General features: G+C 44.4%; 6 protein-coding genes across 6 annotated transcripts in view; all 6 read left to right on the forward strand.

The window, feature by feature from the left end:
- Positions 1 to 8,866, forward strand: part of tec (tec protein tyrosine kinase) — a gene marked incomplete at both ends in the record, with an annotated part of 12,076 nt that extends 3,210 nt beyond the window's left edge. The window contains 12 exons of the mRNA XM_080023552.1: positions 139 to 336; positions 1,274 to 1,335; positions 1,745 to 1,799; positions 1,931 to 2,013; positions 2,154 to 2,287; positions 4,614 to 4,688; positions 4,886 to 5,057; positions 6,401 to 6,617; positions 6,807 to 6,871; positions 7,227 to 7,345; positions 8,172 to 8,329; positions 8,735 to 8,866. Of these exons, the coding sequence (XP_079879678.1) occupies positions 139 to 336; positions 1,274 to 1,335; positions 1,745 to 1,799; positions 1,931 to 2,013; positions 2,154 to 2,287; positions 4,614 to 4,688; positions 4,886 to 5,057; positions 6,401 to 6,617; positions 6,807 to 6,871; positions 7,227 to 7,345; positions 8,172 to 8,329; positions 8,735 to 8,866 (1,470 nt within the window). The remainder of the gene's footprint in view (positions 1 to 138; positions 337 to 1,273; positions 1,336 to 1,744; positions 1,800 to 1,930; positions 2,014 to 2,153; positions 2,288 to 4,613; positions 4,689 to 4,885; positions 5,058 to 6,400; positions 6,618 to 6,806; positions 6,872 to 7,226; positions 7,346 to 8,171; positions 8,330 to 8,734) is intronic.
- Positions 8,867 to 13,088: 4,222 nt separating this feature from the next.
- Positions 13,089 to 13,848, forward strand: LOC307246802 (histone H2A-like; the record flags this gene model as incomplete). Its single annotated transcript, XM_080022820.1, has 1 exon — positions 13,089 to 13,848. One exon carries the CDS (start codon positions 13,089 to 13,091, stop codon positions 13,473 to 13,475), a length of 387 nt encoding a protein of 128 aa, XP_079878946.1. The 3' UTR covers positions 13,476 to 13,848.
- Positions 13,849 to 14,720: 872 nt separating this feature from the next.
- Positions 14,721 to 15,095, forward strand: LOC307247362 (histone H2B 1/2-like; the record flags this gene model as incomplete). Its single annotated transcript, XM_080023513.1, has 1 exon — positions 14,721 to 15,095. The coding sequence occupies one exon, from the start codon at positions 14,721 to 14,723 to the stop codon at positions 15,093 to 15,095; it is 375 nt and encodes a 124-aa protein (XP_079879639.1).
- Positions 15,096 to 15,320: 225 nt separating this feature from the next.
- LOC307247548 (histone H3.2) lies at positions 15,321 to 15,731 on the forward strand (the record flags this gene model as incomplete). The annotated part of the gene is made up of 1 exon (XM_080023714.1): positions 15,321 to 15,731. One exon carries the CDS (start codon positions 15,321 to 15,323, stop codon positions 15,729 to 15,731), a length of 411 nt encoding a protein of 136 aa, XP_079879840.1.
- A 977-nt stretch (positions 15,732 to 16,708) lies between these two features.
- LOC307247511 (histone H2A-like) lies at positions 16,709 to 17,095 on the forward strand (the record flags this gene model as incomplete). Its single annotated transcript, XM_080023669.1, has 1 exon — positions 16,709 to 17,095. One exon carries the CDS (start codon positions 16,709 to 16,711, stop codon positions 17,093 to 17,095), a length of 387 nt encoding a protein of 128 aa, XP_079879795.1.
- A 624-nt stretch (positions 17,096 to 17,719) lies between these two features.
- LOC307247183 (histone H2B 1/2-like) lies at positions 17,720 to 18,094 on the forward strand (the record flags this gene model as incomplete). The annotated part of the gene is made up of 1 exon (XM_080023271.1): positions 17,720 to 18,094. The coding sequence occupies one exon, from the start codon at positions 17,720 to 17,722 to the stop codon at positions 18,092 to 18,094; it is 375 nt and encodes a 124-aa protein (XP_079879397.1).
- Between the last annotated feature and the right edge of the window lie 412 nt (positions 18,095 to 18,506).

Below are 18,506 nucleotides of genomic sequence, written 5' to 3' on the forward strand. Positions count from 1 at the left end.
ATGATGAGTTAAAACAAAGATATATTCATGATACTAAGTTGTCTTGTAGAATTTTAAAAAGCACTATATAGTAGTAGTAGGTCCAGAGTGGGGTGATCTACACAGAGACGGAAAGTGGAAGACACAATCTCTCCGTAGGGTGGACTCCCCCGTGCTCCGCTCGCCCCGGAGGAGGATGCGGGCGACAGCGGTGACGGAGGCGAGGTGGTGGTGGTGGCGCTTTACGACTTCCGTGGCGTTGAGCCCCATGATCTGAGCCTGGTCCGAGACCACGAGTACGTGGTGGTGGAGCACTGCGATCCCAACTGGTACAAGGCTCGCAACCTGCACGGGTCAGTGTGTGTGTGTGTGTGTGTGTGTGTGTGTGTGTGTGTGTGTGTGTGTGTGTGTGTGTGTGTGTGTGTGTGTGTGTGTGTGTGTGTGTGTGTTTATTGAAACATTTGACATGCATGGCCCTGACCCCAGTCCTAGTATCTGTCTTGGGCCAATACCATAATAAAACTAAAATGCTGGACTGGATAAAGTAAGAAGTAAGATGATCCTCTAACACTGCGATGCTCCAAGTGGTGCCCGTGAAAAGTAAAACAAAAACAACAAATAATAATTATTTACATTTACTTTCATATGTGTCCTCTGAAGGGGTACGTCTTTACATTTTATAAATACAATATTTTTATGATACATATCCGTCCATCTCTCTTGATTTGTGTTTGATGTGTTGTGTTGCCAAGATGTTACTTGTTCATTTAATTGAATACATTGATTTTATATTCTGTATTTTGAAATGATGCAATACAGTCCTTTTCCTCGGTTTCTTCACTGCGATAGTGTACAGGGTAATAAAACAACGGAACATAGAAAGATCCCATCAACGGTTCGTTTTCCTCAAACCCGACTGATGGAAATGCTTCATTCAAGTTTTGATTTATTGCATCATTTCTAATGTCGGCTTAAAATTCCCCTTGAATTTGGATGAGAAGATGTGGTCGTAGAATCTAAACAGTTGTAAATCATGATTGCGACTTGCTCAAACAATTATGAATCATCATTCAACTCATCATTTGTATTAATTATTCATTATTTCATATCAGGCGATTCAAATACTAATTATACCAGCAGCTCTGATGACATCATCACATTGCATGATTCTGACTGAGCTGCAATCTATAATATTTAGTTTATCGTATAAACTAAACAAAAATGGAGGAAAATACATCCTAAATTACTAGCCCGTGTGTGTGTGTGTGTGTGTGTGTTTGCGCTCCGCAGGGAGGAGGGCTACATCCCGAGCAACTATGTAAGTGAGAAGAAAAGTGGGAACCTGCAGCAGTTCAGGTGAGCTTACACCGTCACCATTTAGTGTCTTTGGCGTGAATGTTTCACTGTGTATTGCTATGGAAACGTACACAGACCTTTTTACTTAGTTACTTAGACTTCCTTAGTTATTCAGAGTTACTTTGAGTGTCTAAGAGTTGCTTAGAATTACTTAGTGTGACCGAGAGTGAGAACGAAAAAGTCACTTAGACTTCGTTCCAATTACTATGAGATACTACGTTCGTAGAGGTTCACTCCAAGTTACTCCAAGTTAGTTATTAAGAGTTAATAAGAGGTACTTTGACTTATTTAGAGTTACTTACAGTTATTGAGATTACTAAGGAGGAGACGCTGTTGCCCCTTTTCTCTTGGCCGTGGAATTAACTCCGCCAAAGAATCTCAAACGGATGAACTCTGTGCGTTTGTCCAGCTGGTACAGTAAACACATCAACAGGAACCAGGCGGAGGAGCTGCTGAGGCGGGAGGTGAGGTTCCGCTCCGTTCCGCATCGCCTCCGATAAATGACGCACTGTGTGCGTTCACGAGAAAGGAATCGACGTGAACGTTGGTCCCTGCACGGAGTCACCGCCTCCTGTGACTCTGTCGCCCCCTTCAGGACAAGGAGGGAGCGTTCATGGTGCGGGACTCCAGTCGTCTAGGAGCCTACACGGTCTCTGTCTATACCAAGTCCCTGGCAGGGTAAAGCAGTCACCCGCAGACCTTTCCAGAACAAAACAGTGTGTCCAGGCGTTGGTGTTGGAGCCGTTCATGTCTCCTTGACGTTGAATTTCTTTTTTTTTACTTCTGTCTTGGCTACGGTCGCGTCGTTGTGGTGCCAGGGACCGCGGGGCGGCCATTAAGCATTACCACATTAAGGAGGTCCAGACTCCCTTCAAGCAGTTCTACCTGGCGGAGAAGCACCAGTTCAGCTCCATCAGCGCCCTGATCGACTACCACAAACACAACGCCGCAGGTACGACTCCCTGCGTCCACGCTGCCTCCTCCCCAAAGGTCTCAGCCTGATATCACATCACACCTTGTGAAATATCTTATCTAATCTGTCTAAACACAAGCATTCTCTTGAATCAAAGTATAATTCCCACCACACACTGTTAAGGTCATTATTTCACAGTCTCCTCCTCAAACGCCTATCCGATCTCCTTGGCATCACCGCTCTCTCATGGTTTCAGTCATATCTATCAAACAGAACTCAGTTTGTCAACATCAACGGCTCCTCCTCCCCTCCATGCCCCAGTCAACCATGCCGTCCCTCAAGGCTCTTTGCTTGGTGTAACACTCTTCATCATCTACCTGCTCCCCCCCGGCCAGATCATTCGTCACCATGGTCTCAACCTCCACTGCTACACTGATGATACACAGCTTTATCTCAGCATCTCACCATCCACTCTGCTCCCCCCACAGTCTCTGGTCAATTGCCTTCATGCCATAAAAAACTGGATGACAACTAACCTACTCCAACTCAACAGCAAAAAGTCAGAGCTCATGGTTGTGGCCCCAAAGCCGCTGCTCCAGAGGGTTGGAGATCTCCTCCTCGTCGACGGCTGTTCGTTCAAAACATCTCCCGAGGTCCGCAACCTGGGTGTTATCCTGGACTCTACCCTCTCCTTTCAGTCACACATCAGATCCATCACCAAGTCCGCCTTCTATCACCTCCAAAACATCTCCCGTCTCCGTCCCTCGCTCTCAGGTTCCGTGGCAGAAACCCTCATCCGCGATTTCATCACCTCCCGGTTGGACTACTGCAACGGAGTCCTGTCCGGGGTTTCCAGCAAAGCCCTGGACAGGCTCCAGTATGTGCACAACTCAGCTGCCAGGGTTCTCACTCACACCAAGCCCTGGCAGCACATCACCCCCACCCTCATCCACCTCCACTGGCTAGTTCCGCATCTCTTACAAACTCCTCCTCCTCACATACAAATCCCTTTACGCACTCGCCCCCCGATACCTGTCCGACCTCCTCCACCAGCACACTCCATCCCGAAACCTGCTGTCCTCTGACATACTGTAGGTCTGCTGTCCGTCCCCCGTACCACATTACGAACTTTCAGAGACAGAGCTTTTAGTGTGGCAGCCCCCACCCTCTGGAACTCTCTCCCCCCCATAATCCGTAACGCCCCAACCCTGGACACTTTCAAAACAACCCTCAGGACCTACCTTTTCACCATAGCCTTTCCTAATTAGTTAGTAAGTTTAGCTATTCCTTCGTTTTTGTTTTGTTCCTCTCTCCCTTAATCTGCCCCCCCCCCCCCCGCCCCTCTCCTGTAAAGCGACCTTGGGTTTTTTGAAAGGCGCTATACAAAGTTATTATTATTATTATTATTATTATTAGTAGTAGTAGTAGTAGTAGTATTATTAGTATTATTAGTATTATTAATAATAATAGAATCAAACTGTGAACTAACTCACAATGGAATATTTCATCAAATATCTTGTGCATCCGGTGTAAAAACAATTTGATTTTCCCTCTTGGCATTTAAAACGGACCTATTATGCTCATTTCCACTCTATATTATTGTTCTTGGACTCCACTATAGTAGCTTTGCATTCACAGTTGAAAAAATACATTATTTATCTTACACCGGCCCTTTATGCAGCCCCTAGATTCAGCCTCTGTTAAAACAAGCCGTTTTAGCCGTCTCCTTGAGGCCCCCCTCCCTAAAAGCCCTCTTCCTTGTGATTGTCCGACTTCTGGAAGCGCGGCGAGGGGTGTTCCCTCTGTAAACTTTCACCGATTTCGCTGTATCAGTCCACCCATATCTGTTTCTGAGCAAATTGGAGGCACGAAATAACTGATCCAGCTGTTGAATCGTCACTCATATTAGATCTACGAGGGCTCATTTAAACATTAGTTTACCTCATTATTTGACACTTTGGCAATGTCTAATATGAACCTCCCAAATTCTAACATTATAAATACATGACAGAAAATAAGGACAAGCACAATAGGTTCCCTTTAACACACAGTATGTCAGATTACTGTGCCCTTTTTTGTTGTTTTCTTCAAAATATAAAGACAAGAATAAGCACGACAAAATGCCTTGTTTTGGACAATGAGCAACAAGCGCCCTCTTGTGGTGTTAACGGTACACAACACTGACCCATTCAGACATCACCTGCACTGATATTGTTTACTGTGTATATGTTCTGGTGCTGTCTGTCTGTCCATCTAGCTTGGCTACGCCCCCAGCTTACATCATGGCCGCTCCCCTCTGTTTCACCCTGCCCACGTTTATCATTTTATAAAACATTAATTCTGTTGGCCTGTCTCTGTGTCTCAGGTATTGTGTCCAGGTTGAGGTATCCAGTCAGTAAACAGGACACATCAGCGCCTTCCACTGCAGGCTTCAGCTACGGTCTGATTTCTGTCTCTCTGTGTGTGTGTGTGTGTGTGTGTGTGTGTGTGTGTGTGTGTTTGTGTGTGTGTGTGTGTGTGTGTGTGTGTGTGTGTGTGTGTGCTAAACCCTGGTTTTGTCAGTTTGATGTGGCTTCCACATAATCGTTCCTCTCAACGTCTGTGATCTATTCATTTTTACTCCATCTCTCTCCCCAGAAAAGTGGGAGATTAATCCCAGTGACTTGACCTTCATGAAGGAACTGGGCAGCGGCCAGTTCGGACTGGTGCGACTGGGGAAGTGGAGAGCTCGGCACAAGGTGGCCATCAAAGCCATCAGGGAGGGGGCTATGTACGAGGAAGACTTCATTGAGGAAGCCAAGGTCATGATGTAAGTCGGGGGCGTAGCCAAGGTCATGATGAAAGGCGGGGATCGTGGCAAAGGTCATCACGTAGATAGGGGCGTGACAAGGTCATGAGTGAAGGAGGGGCCCGTGGCCAAGGTAATGGAAGGTGGGGGCATGAACAAAGTCATGATGGGAATTGGAGGTGTGGCCAAGGTCATTACATGGGTAGGGGCATAACCAATGTCGTGATGAAAGTAGGGGATCTGGTCAAGGTCATCATGTAGGTAGGGACGTAACCTAGGTCATGACGTAGGTAGGGGTTTGACCAAGGTCGTGATGTAAGTAGCGGGCGTGAACAAGTTCAGGATGGAAGGTTGCGGGTGTGGCCAAGGTAATGATGGAAGGTGGGAGCTGTGCCAAAGTCATGACGTGGGTATGGGCGTTACCAAGGTCACGATGTAAGTAGGGGCCTGAACCAGGTATGATGTGCGGGGCCAATGTCATGTTGGACTGTGAGGGGGAGTGGCATAGGTCATGATGTAGGTAGGGGTGTGACCAAGGTATATTGTAGGTATCGTATAATGTATCCAAGGTCATAATGTAGGTTGCGGGTGTGAACAAGGTCATGATGAAAGGTGGGGGCGTGGCCAAGATCATTACATAGGTAGGAGCGTTACCACCGTCATGACGTGGTTAGGGCTGTTACCAAGGTCATGATGAAAGGTAGGGGCGTGGCCAAGTTCATGACATAGGTAGGGGGCGTTACAAAGGTTATGATGTAAGTAGGGGCGTTACCAACATCATGAAGTAGGTAGGGGCATAACCATGGTCATGACATAAGTAGGGGACGTAACAAAAGTCATGAAGTGGGTAGGGGCGTTACAAAGGTCATAATGAAAGGTGGGGGCGAAGCCAAGGTCATGATGAAAGGTGGGGGTGTGGCCAAGGTCATGGCAAGGGTAGGGGCATTACCAAGGTCATGAAGTAGATAGCGGAGTTACCAAGGTCATGATGAAAGGTGGGGGCATGGCAATGGTCATGACAAAGGTAGGAGCATTACCAAGGTTGTGATTGTAAGTCGTGTCCTTGGACATGGCCATGGTCATGTTTGAATTTTGGGGTGTGGCCATGGTCAGGATTGAAGTAGGGGTGCTTGACCAAGTTGTGTGGAGTGTGGCCGATGTCATGATGGGAGGTGGGGGGCGTGGCCAAGGTCATGTGTATATAGAGTGCCATGGCCAACGTGGTGATGTAATTAGGGGCTGCAGCCACTGACCTGATGTAAATAGGGTTCATGAGGTAAATTGGGGGCGTGGCCAATGTCATGTAAAGGGGAGTGGTCTGTGTATGCATCGAAGTGAGAGTTATATGTGTGTGTGCGTCTCAGGAGGCTGTCCCATCCCAAACTGGTCCAGCTGTATGGAGTGTGCAGCCAGCAGAGTCCCATCTACATCGTCACGGAGTTCATGGAACGGGGTTGCCTGCTAAATTTCCTCAGGCAGGGCCGGGGGAGCTTCAGTCTGGGGTCCTTGCTGAGCATGTGTCAGGACGTGGTGGAGGGCATGGAGCACCTGGAGCTCAACAGCTTCATCCACAGAGATCTGGTAGCCATCTTACCAGGCTCAGCAAATGGAGGACTTAGGGTTGAAGCTTTTTGACGTGTGGGGAAATGTCTCACTGTTGCCCCCTGCTGGATGGAACAGAACATTTCTCTATTTTATTTATTTAAATTTGCTCCTTTCTCCTCCAGTCCTATATTGACTCCTCCCGTGATCCTCTGCTCTCCCCCTTAGGCGTCCAGGAACTGCTTGGTCTCAGACTCGCTGGTGGTGAAGGTGTCCGACTTCGGAATGACCAGGTAAGGACGCGCAGCTTTTTGAGGAAAACAAAAAAAAAAACCACACCACACCCCCTATCATTATTATTACATTTAGTCATTTAGCAGACGCTTTTATCCAAAGCGACTTACAATTGTTCAAACACCGACGGACACAGCCATCAGGAGCAATTAGGGGTTAAGTGTCTTGCTCAAGGACACTACAGCATGCTAGCAGGAGGAGCCTGGGATCGAACCAGCAACCTTTGGATCACTAGACCACCAGCTCTACCTCCTGAGCTACCATTATTATTATTATATATTTAGGATTAAGTGTTTGACGTGTTTTTTTTGCGTTATTTGGATTCCTTCAACCAGCCCAGTTTACATGTTGTAGGTACGTTCTAGATAACCAGTACACCAGCTCCAGTGGCTCCATGTTTCCAGTCAAATGGTCTCCACCAGAGGTTCTGCACTACTGCAAGTACAGCAGCAAGTCTGATGTCTGGTCCTACGGTTAGTTCCCAACGATATTTATAATTGTTATTATTATTATTATTATTATTGCTATTGTGGTTATTATTAATATTGATATGATTATTATTATTATTATTATTATTATTACAGGGCTTAGGGAGGATTTTCCATTTTCTTTAAGTGACCAAAGAAACTTACAATAAGAACATTTAAAATCAGTAGTGAAACAAACTGTACATACTTCACTAACAGCGTATGAGCACATTTCTGCGATAAAATACAAAATTCAGATGATCTTTTTAGTATTAAGTACGATAAATATTTTGTATCATGTTTTATGTATTTTCTTGTCATCTTTATATTTTTTATTGTATTGTATAATATTGAATATTTACACGTTTTATACTAATTGTAGTTCTAGTATGGCCAATTACATTTAATTTGGCTCTGAGGCCTTTATGATTTGTGTGGGAGTGGTCGGAGGCACTGATTAGGCTTGTTTTATTATTATTCATTGTTCATTTTAGTTGTTTTTTTCTGGTTTATTGTTGGTTTTATTTTGTTCGTCATTATTAGGTTATTGTGTATTGGAATGTTTCCTCAGCTTTATTGTAAATTGCCATTTTTTCAGGTAATCCTCAGGTTAAGGTTTCATCTTTACATTAAATGTTTTTCGTTATGTATTATTTTAACTTTATTATTATTATTACTGCCTATTTTGAGGTGATCTGCTGATCTCCCAATCAATAAAGTGTCTGATTGATTTGATTTATAATAACCTGAACAGGTGTGTGTGTGTGTGTGTGTGTGTGTGTGTGTGTGTGTGTGCGTGTGCATGTGCGTGTGTGTGTGTGCGCGCCCGCAGGCGTATTGATGTGGGAGGTGTTCAGCGAGGGTCGCATGCCGTTCGAACACAGCCAGAACCACCAGGTGGTTGCCATGGTAACGCAGGGTCAGCGCCTCTTCCGGCCCAAACTGGCCACGGCTGCCATCTATGACATCATGCATCTCTGCTGGAAGGAGGCGAGTCTCTCTCACTCGCCCTGGCTCTTTGCGACTTCCTTGCTGTATTGATTATTGATGTATTGTTATAAGAGATGTGATATTCATGTTATATATTCAGGCCCCGTCCACAAAAAAACTGGATTTTAGGGACCGAAAACATAGCTTTTTCCAAACGAGGTAAGTGAAACGGAGCCTCTTGAAAATGCTGACGTCAGCGCCCCGACCTGCACCAGGAACCTACGAGCCACGACCCTCATGTGGTTCTCTGTGCCTCCACCGGGGGGGTTAAAAGTCTGTCCAACTTTCGGACCGGCGTCCGTACGGGAGGAAATACGTTTTCAGAACATCTGTGTGTGTTGCTAATGCATACATATATATTTTTTGGTCAATTCAAAAATCCTCTCTCTCTCTGTCTCTCCCCAGAGGCCAGAGGAGCGGCCATCTTTCTCGCAGATCTGCACGATGATCTCCAATGCTTTGGAGAGTGACACACAATTAAATTCCCCAATAAGTCCACCTTATCTCCACCTTAACGCCACCCTAACTCCACCTTAACTCCATCAGCCACAATGCGCTTGTTCTCTCAAAGTTCCTCCTTCGTCCTCAGGAGGAGGAGGAGGAGGAGGAGGAGGAGGAGGAGGAGGAAGAAGAAGAAGAAGAAACTTGCATATTTTATTTTTGTGGTAGCCATCTTGGCTTCCAATTCCTGCCTCGTTGGTTTGTAACCTTGAGTCATTCAGGGATTTCCCACTGGGATTTCTATTTTTTGCACAATACAACTGAAATAAAGACAAAGGAAAATCAGGCAGAACAAAATGTCAAACAGGCTGCCTACCAGCTTGACCCGGTTGCCATGGTGACGTACACTTCTAAATTTACATCTCAGCAGAGGAGTGACACGTGGACCTGCAGGACGAGGTGGGATGGAAATATCTTTAACTGAAATGAAAATACTGAAATTAAAATTAGAAAACCGACGGCGACATGAAGGGTTGTGTCAGAGACGCAGCATGGACTGGTATATTTAAATGAATATACACATTTCCCCGCAGGCATTAACAAAGTTTGATCTTTTCTTATCTTATATGAAACATCTCTTGAGTGATCAGTCAAGTCTAACGCTAAATTTCCTGAAACCTCGAGGAACTTCAACAGTTCCAGCCAAGCACTACCAAAATCTGACACCAGTCACAGATTGTAAACTATTTGACTTTATTTTCAAATAAAATACGAAAGAGGGCGGAATGCTTATTTTTTCATTCTTCTTATTCTAAATAACTATACACCCATTCAAATAAGCAGTTGAAACAATAATAAATATTTTATTCACTACAACTGTATAAAGTGCAAAGACCAGACTGACAAATGGAAACAAGTCTCATATTTAAATATTGCACTGTTTGATTGATTTTCGTAAAAAGACAAAACGTCTACGTTGGAATCTGCACTGTGTTGCTCGTGTCCTATTGGACAGAATATGCCGCTTGGTATCAGTGGAGCACCCTGATTGGACGAAGGAAGGCTGCACAAAAAACAACAAAGAAAGCCACCATGAAGAAAACCAAGCAAAACGAAAAATAAAAAAAAGATTAAAGCATTACAAACACATAAACATATATACTGTATTATGCATATTTTTCAACAACTTTAATATTTATATATGCATATATTTAATATTTAACTTTTTCAACGTTTCGCCCACTTAACCTGCGCAATTTTGAGTTTGCATGACTCCTCTCTGTCCGTGAAGCTTTAAGGCCTCGGGCTGACGGGCGGGGAGTCGTCGCCACTTGTTCTACTCATATTATGTCAGGAGGCTCCGCCCCTTCCGGGCTACGCTCTTATTGGTGTATCTCGTATGCGGATGTACCAAAATGTATTAATCTACTGGCTTCAGCCAATCAGGACGGCGGAGCACAGCGAATTTCAGTGCTGATGCTGTCTGAGGTGCTTATTGACTAACGCTGTGTGTACAGTGTGTGTCGTGTTCATTGGTTCCTTTGGTTCCTTTGGCCTTGGTTGGGCACGACGGACCACTAAGCTCACGGTGCCGACACGTTGCGTTCAGTGTCGGCTTTGGCTGCTTCAGCCTTCGCCCTGGACGGTTACGCGACTGAGGCGTGTTCGGGTCCAGCAGGGAGTGTAGTGTCGGGGGCCTCGGTCCCTGGTACACCAATAGGAGCGTAGCCCCTAATGCCATGGGCACACAACGTGACTTTCAAAGTCGTCAGATCCCTGTACTGTTCACACGACCCAACTTTCTGTCTTGTGATGGGGAATCTTGTGGTTCGCAGTCTAGACAAGGAAAGTTTATTTGTAGAACACATTTCAACATCAAGGCAATTCAAAGTGCTTTACATAAAACATCAAAAGCATGAAGACAAGGTGCCAACAAACACATTATTAAATACGCCCCAAACTTCACAGGTTTGCTAAGAGTCCCAACCTGAAGACATTTAAGTGCCGAAATTGAGTTATGGTCACAGTGTTGCCTGTTGGCGAAAGAAAAATACGTGTTTTATACTTTGATATACTCGTACATTTGATGTAATTCGAGAAGCATTTCTAAATCTGTTTTCACAAAAATATTAATTATAATTTTCCCCCATTCATTTCCATGTTATTCATCCATAATGTGAATCACTCTCATCTGGTGGCAAGTACCGCAAGTCACACTGTAAATATGAGGGGAGTTTAACAAGACCAAACAAGAAATTACACGGTGTCCTGATGAGTTATTTATTTTACATGTTTTAGTGGTAAACTGTAAAATATCAGCGACAAGGTCAAAAAATGACACCGACTGACAAATGTCTGTCTTGCATAGAATCATCTGAGCACACTTACCTACACGTTGTTCCTGATCTGACCAGCAGATGACGCCATTGACCTATGGGTTAAAACGTCCCGACGACGTCCTTCCTATAATCATTTTGAAATAACATGTGATTTAAGTGCACTCATCCTGTCATTAACACTGTACATAACGAATTTCAATTTAGAATGTTCTCTATATTCTCATAACTACATTCATTCGCTTCATCAGTTGGATGAGGTGGTAAATTGAGCAAATGACACTTATTTTATGAACTTCTTCTTTATGAACACGACACCCACAACGACCAACTGACTGCACAATATTTACATTTTTACAATACATATGTATCATCTTGCTGCTAGCTTTGCACTGCACCTTATTACCTAAATAACATACCTCATTTGACTTATTGAGTATATAAGAATATCCTTAGTCTTGTTGTGTTGTTGTGTCTATTGTTGTTGTCTTTTGGCACTTTCATGTTATATGTTGTGTGTTACAAATATTACTTGCACATTTGGAGTATGGGGAAATGACAATAAAGTACACCTTGAACTTTGAACTTGAACTTTGCATTCTTTCAATTAAAAGTAGATATTGCAGCTGCTTTTCCTTAAGATGTTTTTTCTGTCTTTCTCCCATTGTACTTTGACAAAATATTTCCCCATGAGCAGTTTTTTTTTCTACATAATTGCATATTAATATTTTTTATAATGCATTTCACATCAAACCATGAAAAGCTCTGATCGAATGCTTGAGTCACATAATGTTATTGATCAAACACGATTACTATTGACATGTATTTCTGTATATACACGTTCCATAATTAAACACACATTACATTACATTTAGCAGACGCTTTTATCCAAAGCGACTTACAATTGTTCAAACACCGACGGACGCAACCATCAGGAGCAATTAGGGGTTAAGTGTCTTGCTCAAGGACACTACAGCATGCTAGCAGGAGGAGCCTGGGATCAAACCAGCAACCTTTGGATCACTAGACCACCAGCTCTACCGCCTGAGCCACCATCCTTTGCAGTATTTTTAAATTTATTGAAATAACACTGTAATAGTTCTTAACTAAACTGTTGCATATGCACACCATGTGTATTCATTTATTCACAGTACATCATGTACAGATATAGTCACTCTCCACGTCCATGTCAATCCTAACTGACTTAACCTCCACGAGCGTTTTAAGTGTATTATTAGAATAATAATTTATATTTTTTGGTGCAGAGTGCAATCATGACATTTTTTCGGTTTCACTACAATGCACATTTTATACAACTAAGACAAACCAGAACTTGACTGAAATAGGCCCTGGCCTATTTAAAATTAAATGTCCCATCCCACAAACAAATTCATTATTTAATTCTTTATTCTCCTCACCCTTCTACCATTTGCAGTTCGTTTTAAAGAACCATTACTTTGTTAAAAATAAATATTTTCATTTTCTTTCTGTAAGTTCCGTGTAGGCCCTCATTTGAATTAAATTATACTATTCATGATTTGCTTATAAAATAGTAGGCCCTACCTCGTATGAGATCAGCACAAGACTTTGCAACTAAACAATCTTTGTTCAAAATGTAAAAATAAATTGACAACTGTGGTGAATAGAATGATTCAAATATATATTATTAATAGTAATAATGAGAAATGTTTAAAGCATATTGTATACATAGAAAACAAGCTGTGTATTTATATATATATATTATTAACAATGAATAAAAAAACAAAATGGATATAAATAATCTCATTTCAGAGCGAAAATACCAAAAAAATTCACGACATGACACAAACTACTGCATTGGACTTGCGTTGTTACAGTACACTGGGTTCTGATTGGACGACCAAACTTGGGTCAGCGCTGACCAATCACATCGTTCCTGCAAGGCTTTATTATATCGCTGGAGCGCCACTCCGTCATTTTCAAAATTTGAAACCGCTTGAACCATGTCTGGAAGAGGCAAACAAGGCGGCAAAGCCAGGGCGAAGGCCAAGACTCGCTCCTCCCGCGCCGGACTCCAGTTCCCCGTCGGCCGCGTCCACCGGCTGCTGCGCAAAGGCAACTACGCCCAGCGCGTCGGCGCCGGCGCCCCCGTCTACCTGGCGGCCGTGCTGGAGTATCTGACCGCTGAGATCCTGGAGTTGGCTGGAAACGCCGCCCGTGACAACAAGAAGACCCGCATCATCCCCCGTCACCTGCAGCTGGCCGTCCGCAACGACGAGGAGCTCAACAAGCTGCTGGGCGGCGTCACCATCGCCCAGGGCGGCGTCCTGCCCAACATCCAGGCTGTGCTGCTCCCCAAGAAGACCGAGAAGGCCGCCAAGGGGAAGTAAACTCACTCGAACCCTTCAAGAGACAAACCAAAGGCTCTTTTAAGAGCCACCCACATCTTCGTACAGAGCAGATCTTGCGAACCTCTAAGGATAACGTTGTATCCTACCGGCTTATCCCTCATTTAATTTAAATTGTTTGTCATATACCACATCAACACCCCATAATCCAGGTATCTTCAGAATCAGAAAAGTCTTTTCCAAGTTAGTTTACACAAACAAAGAATTTGTTGGTGTTCGGTGCATACATGTAACACAAATCAAATATTGGTGAAATATATAACCATATGAAAACTTAATTGTTAAAATAAAATTCCCTGACACCAATCACAGCCATCATGTGGAATATTATTGTAATTTGCCGTTTACGTTCTGTATAGACTGTTAAATATAACAATGAATTGAATATTATAGAACTATTATGTCATCTGTATTATATTAGCTATTTTGTTTGGGTTAGTAACTATTGTTCATAATCTCCGGTTGTGTTGCAAATACATTACACTACATATATGTATGAACGTATGTATATGAGAAATAAACCTCTGGCATCTTGACTCTGTATGTTTAATCAGTGTTAGAACAATTGTATATCTTTGTCTTTTTGTCCGTTACTTTTGGCGGACCTTTCAAATAACACACCAGCTGCCCAGCACTGGACCCATCCGGACACAGCGCCAGTTGCGCCAGTTGCGCCATTACGGAGAGTTTGGACATTTTCTATTTTGAACCTTCTGTATTTCGCTAATTCTACTGAAAGCTTCCAAAATACCACGTTAAAATGTTTTATGTTTACATTGTAATGCACGTGTTTCCCCGCTTGTTTCCTTAAATATACACTGTTTTCCTCACATGCCCAGAATAACAGACATTAACTTCATTAATTTTAATTTATTTCACTTCATTTAATAATAAAACACATTTGTGGTGTTCAATGTTAAAAAAAAAAAAAAATTCGCATGTGAGCATGTTATTTAAATTGCTCTGATATGATAACCATGCACCGCCTACATTTTAATATACGTGTTTTTAATAATCAGATAAAAGTACATTTACGGATATTTGTTTTCAAAACCCAGTCTTTGTTTTCTAGTCCTGGAAGCCAACTGGCGCATGCCCAGTGTGGCTTGCAGACTCTACCCAATCACTTTGAGGGAGTCACAGAGCCTCATTTGCATCAGCATTCTATAAGAGAAGCAGCACCGTCGTCAACCTGTTATTGGTACCGTCTGCCTCTGCACCGTTATCATGCCTGAACCCGCCAAGTCAGCGCCCAAGAAGGGCTCCAAGAAAGCCGTGTCGAAGACCCCCAGCAAGACCGGCAAGAAGCGCCGCAAGACCAGGAAGGAGAGCTACGCCATCTACGTGTACAAGGTGCTGAAGCAGGTCCACCCCGACACCGGGATCTCCTCCAAGGCCATGGGCATCATGAACTCGTTCGTCAACGACATCTTCGAGCGCATCGCCGGTGAGGCCTCTCGCCTGGCCCACTACAACAAGCGCTCCACCATCACGTCCAGGGAGATCCAGACCGCCGTCCGCCTGCTGCTCCCCGGAGAGCTGGCCAAGCACGCCGTGTCCGAGGGCACCAAGGCCGTCACCAAGTACACCAGCTCCAAGTAATCTGAGCTGTCAACCTCACAAAACAAAGGTCCTTTTCAGGACCACCCACCCTGTCCAACGAAGGCAATTCCGTTAATCGTCACGGAATGAAAGGTTAAATTATGTGCTAAGTGTTTAAAATATCTCCGGTCACGTTACAACCGCCATGGACCAATCAGCACACAGCACGAGCGCCGCAGGGACTATAAATATCGCAGCTCCACGACTGCGCCTCAAACTTCAACCATGGCCAGGACCAAGCAGACCGCCCGTAAATCCACCGGAGGAAAGGCTCCCAGGAAGCAGCTTGCCACCAAAGCTGCCCGTAAGAGCGCCCCGGCCACCGGCGGCGTCAAGAAGCCTCACCGTTACAGGCCCGGTACCGTGGCTCTCAGAGAGATCCGTCGTTACCAGAAATCCACCGAGCTGCTCATCCGCAAGCTGCCCTTCCAGCGCCTGGTCAGAGAGATCGCTCAGGACTTCAAGACCGACCTGCGCTTCCAGAGCTCCGCCGTCATGGCTCTTCAGGAGGCCAGCGAGGCTTACCTGGTCGGTCTGTTCGAGGACACCAACCTGTGCGCCATCCACGCCAAGAGAGTCACCATCATGCCCAAGGACATCCAGCTGGCCCGCCGCATCCGCGGAGAGCGCGCCTAGACACGACCACCGCGCTCCCACGCAAACGGCTCTTTTAAGAGCCACCACATCGTCTTCAAAGAGCTGAAATCAGAGCACAATCGCACCATCCCCACAAATCATGTGTAAAGGGGCAATGACCATCTGTTTAAATTCAGGGACCTGTCTGACCCACAACCAATGCCCCCATGTCAATCCGCGCACACTTGCATCACGCGCATCTATATAACTGGATTTTAAATCGGTGTATTTTATGAGTAATAGCTTACATTGTTTGTTCAAAACTGCAGTTTGGGACGCACATATGCAAACATACAATTTATTGAAACACATTTAAACTTTTATAATAAAACACGTGGAAAATGTCTTTCAGTTTCTTATTTGATTGTACAATGACTCCCTGATCATGCTGAGCATGCTCTCCGTCCATGTCTCATCAGAATCAGAAATACTTTAATAATCCCAGGGGGACATTACTAAAATTACTCACATTTATGATTGTTTTTATCCATATCTGAAAACCCATTTTTTTATATTTTTATTCTGTAAAATTATGTCGGTTTATACTAAAGAAAATGTATAAATCATTTTTTAAAGTATGTATTTTGTGAATGATATCAAACATGATAGTGTGGAGGAAAAAAATGGCACAATTTTGTAAAAGTCACTTAAAATCGAATACAAACAGTTTAATTAAATAACGCGAAGAAAATATTTAGAAACCCACATATTTGAATATCTTTTTTCTGTGGATTTATGTGTTATTGTCTGAAAGCTTTGAGTTTTGGCGGAATTTTTAAATAATGATTTATCAAATCACCGACGGGAGCGTGTCAACGACCTCAGTTTGGACCAATCACAAACCAGGAGGTTTAACAGGCTAGCGCCGAGGTCTCTGTTGAGCTCCGACCAATAGAAGCTTCCTTTGCAGGATATAACCGGTCGCGTTGAGCGACCGGTTGGCTCATTCTCATTCTGCCAAAGTAGCATTTTCAACTATGTCTGGACGAGGCAAACAGGGCGGCAAAGCCAGGGCGAAAGCCAAGACTCGCTCCTCCCGCGCCGGACTCCAGTTCCCCGTCGGCCGCGTCCACCGGCTGCTGCGCAAAGGCAACTACGCTCAGCGCGTCGGCGCCGGCGCCCCCGTCTACCTGGCGGCCGTGCTGGAGTATCTGACCGCTGAGATCCTGGAGTTGGCTGGAAACGCCGCCCGTGACAACAAGAAGACCCGCATCATCCCCCGTCACCTGCAGCTGGCCGTCCGCAACGACGAGGAGCTCAACAAGCTGCTGGGCGGCGTCACCATCGCCCAGGGCGGCGTCCTGCCCAACATCCAGGCTGTTCTGCTCCCCAAGAAGACCGAGAAGGCCCCCAAGGCCAAGTAAACTCACTCGACCCCCTTCAAGAGACAAACCAAAGGCTCTTTTAAGAGCCACCCACATCTTCGTACAGAGCAGATCTTTTATTGTCATCAACATCCCATAATCCAGGTCACTTGGAAGTTCAATTAGTGCACACCTCGAGTGGTGCCGTCGTTGACAACTTGGGCATTTTATTTTTGGAATGTTGGGCAGTACTTCGTTTTGCTCAAATAACAGAATATGGTCTATTTACTATGCAATGCTTGTAACCTTAAATATACTGTTTTTCCCTTACTATACCTACAAGATTAAATTGGTTTGTCTCAAAGTTTCCACTTGATTTTAAAACAACTTTTCTCACTTTCGACCAAAAAAGAGCATGTTACTCAAATTGCTCCCATACAAACCATGCACTGCGTTAATTTTAATATCTACTATATATATAGTATTTTTCAATTATCAGATCAGATATTGTCTCAAGTCTGTCTTCTAATCCTCGAATCCAACTGGCGCATGCCCAGTGTGGCTTGCAAACCCTACCCAATCACTTTGAGAGAGTCATAGAGGCTCATTTGCATCTAGATTCTATAAATTAAGCAGCACCGTCACAAGCTCCCCAGTGATACACTGTGTCTCCGCACCGTTATCATGCCTGAACCCGCCAAGTCAGCGCCCAAGAAGGGCTCCAAGAAAGCCGTGTCGAAGACCCCCAGCAAGACCGGCAAGAAGCGCCGCAAGACCAGGAAGGAGAGCTACGCCATCTACGTGTACAAGGTGCTGAAGCAGGTCCACCCCGACACCGGGATCTCCTCCAAGGCCATGGGCATCATGAACTCGTTCGTCAACGACATCTTCGAGCGCATCGCCGGTGAGGCCTCTCGCCTGGCCCACTACAACAAGCGCTCCACCATCACGTCCAGGGAGATCCAGACCGCCGTCCGCCTGCTGCTCCCCGGAGAGTTGGCCAAGCACGCCGTGTCCGAGGGCACCAAGGCCGTCACCAAGTACACCAGCTCCAAGTAATCTGAGCCGTCAGCTTCTCAAACCAAAGGTCCTTTTCAGGACCACCCACCCTGTCCAACGAAGGCTTTTCCGTTAGTAGTCACGGAACGAAAGCTTAATTTATGTGTTTAAAATATATATTTTATTAATTATATCAACTATATTTATGGTTTTATATTTGCTATTTTCACATAAACAGTTTGGTGTTGTCAGCATAATTAATTCCAGTTTATGTACAACTGGAAGTACTACATAGTGTATCTAATAAATATGATTTTTATTTTGCAACTTACAATACATTTAATTTTAAGATGGGGAAAATATCCTAAGTACTCAGAGTAGATTCAAGATTTATTTGTCTCATACATATACATACTTTCATACATATATGCAGTGAAATGTAATGCAACGCACCCGGTGATTGCACAGAATA

The sequence above is a fragment of the Zeus faber genome (genome assembly GCF_960531495.2).
Source record: "Zeus faber genome assembly, chromosome: 22".
Lineage (NCBI taxonomy): Eukaryota > Metazoa > Chordata > Actinopteri > Zeiformes > Zeidae > Zeus > Zeus faber.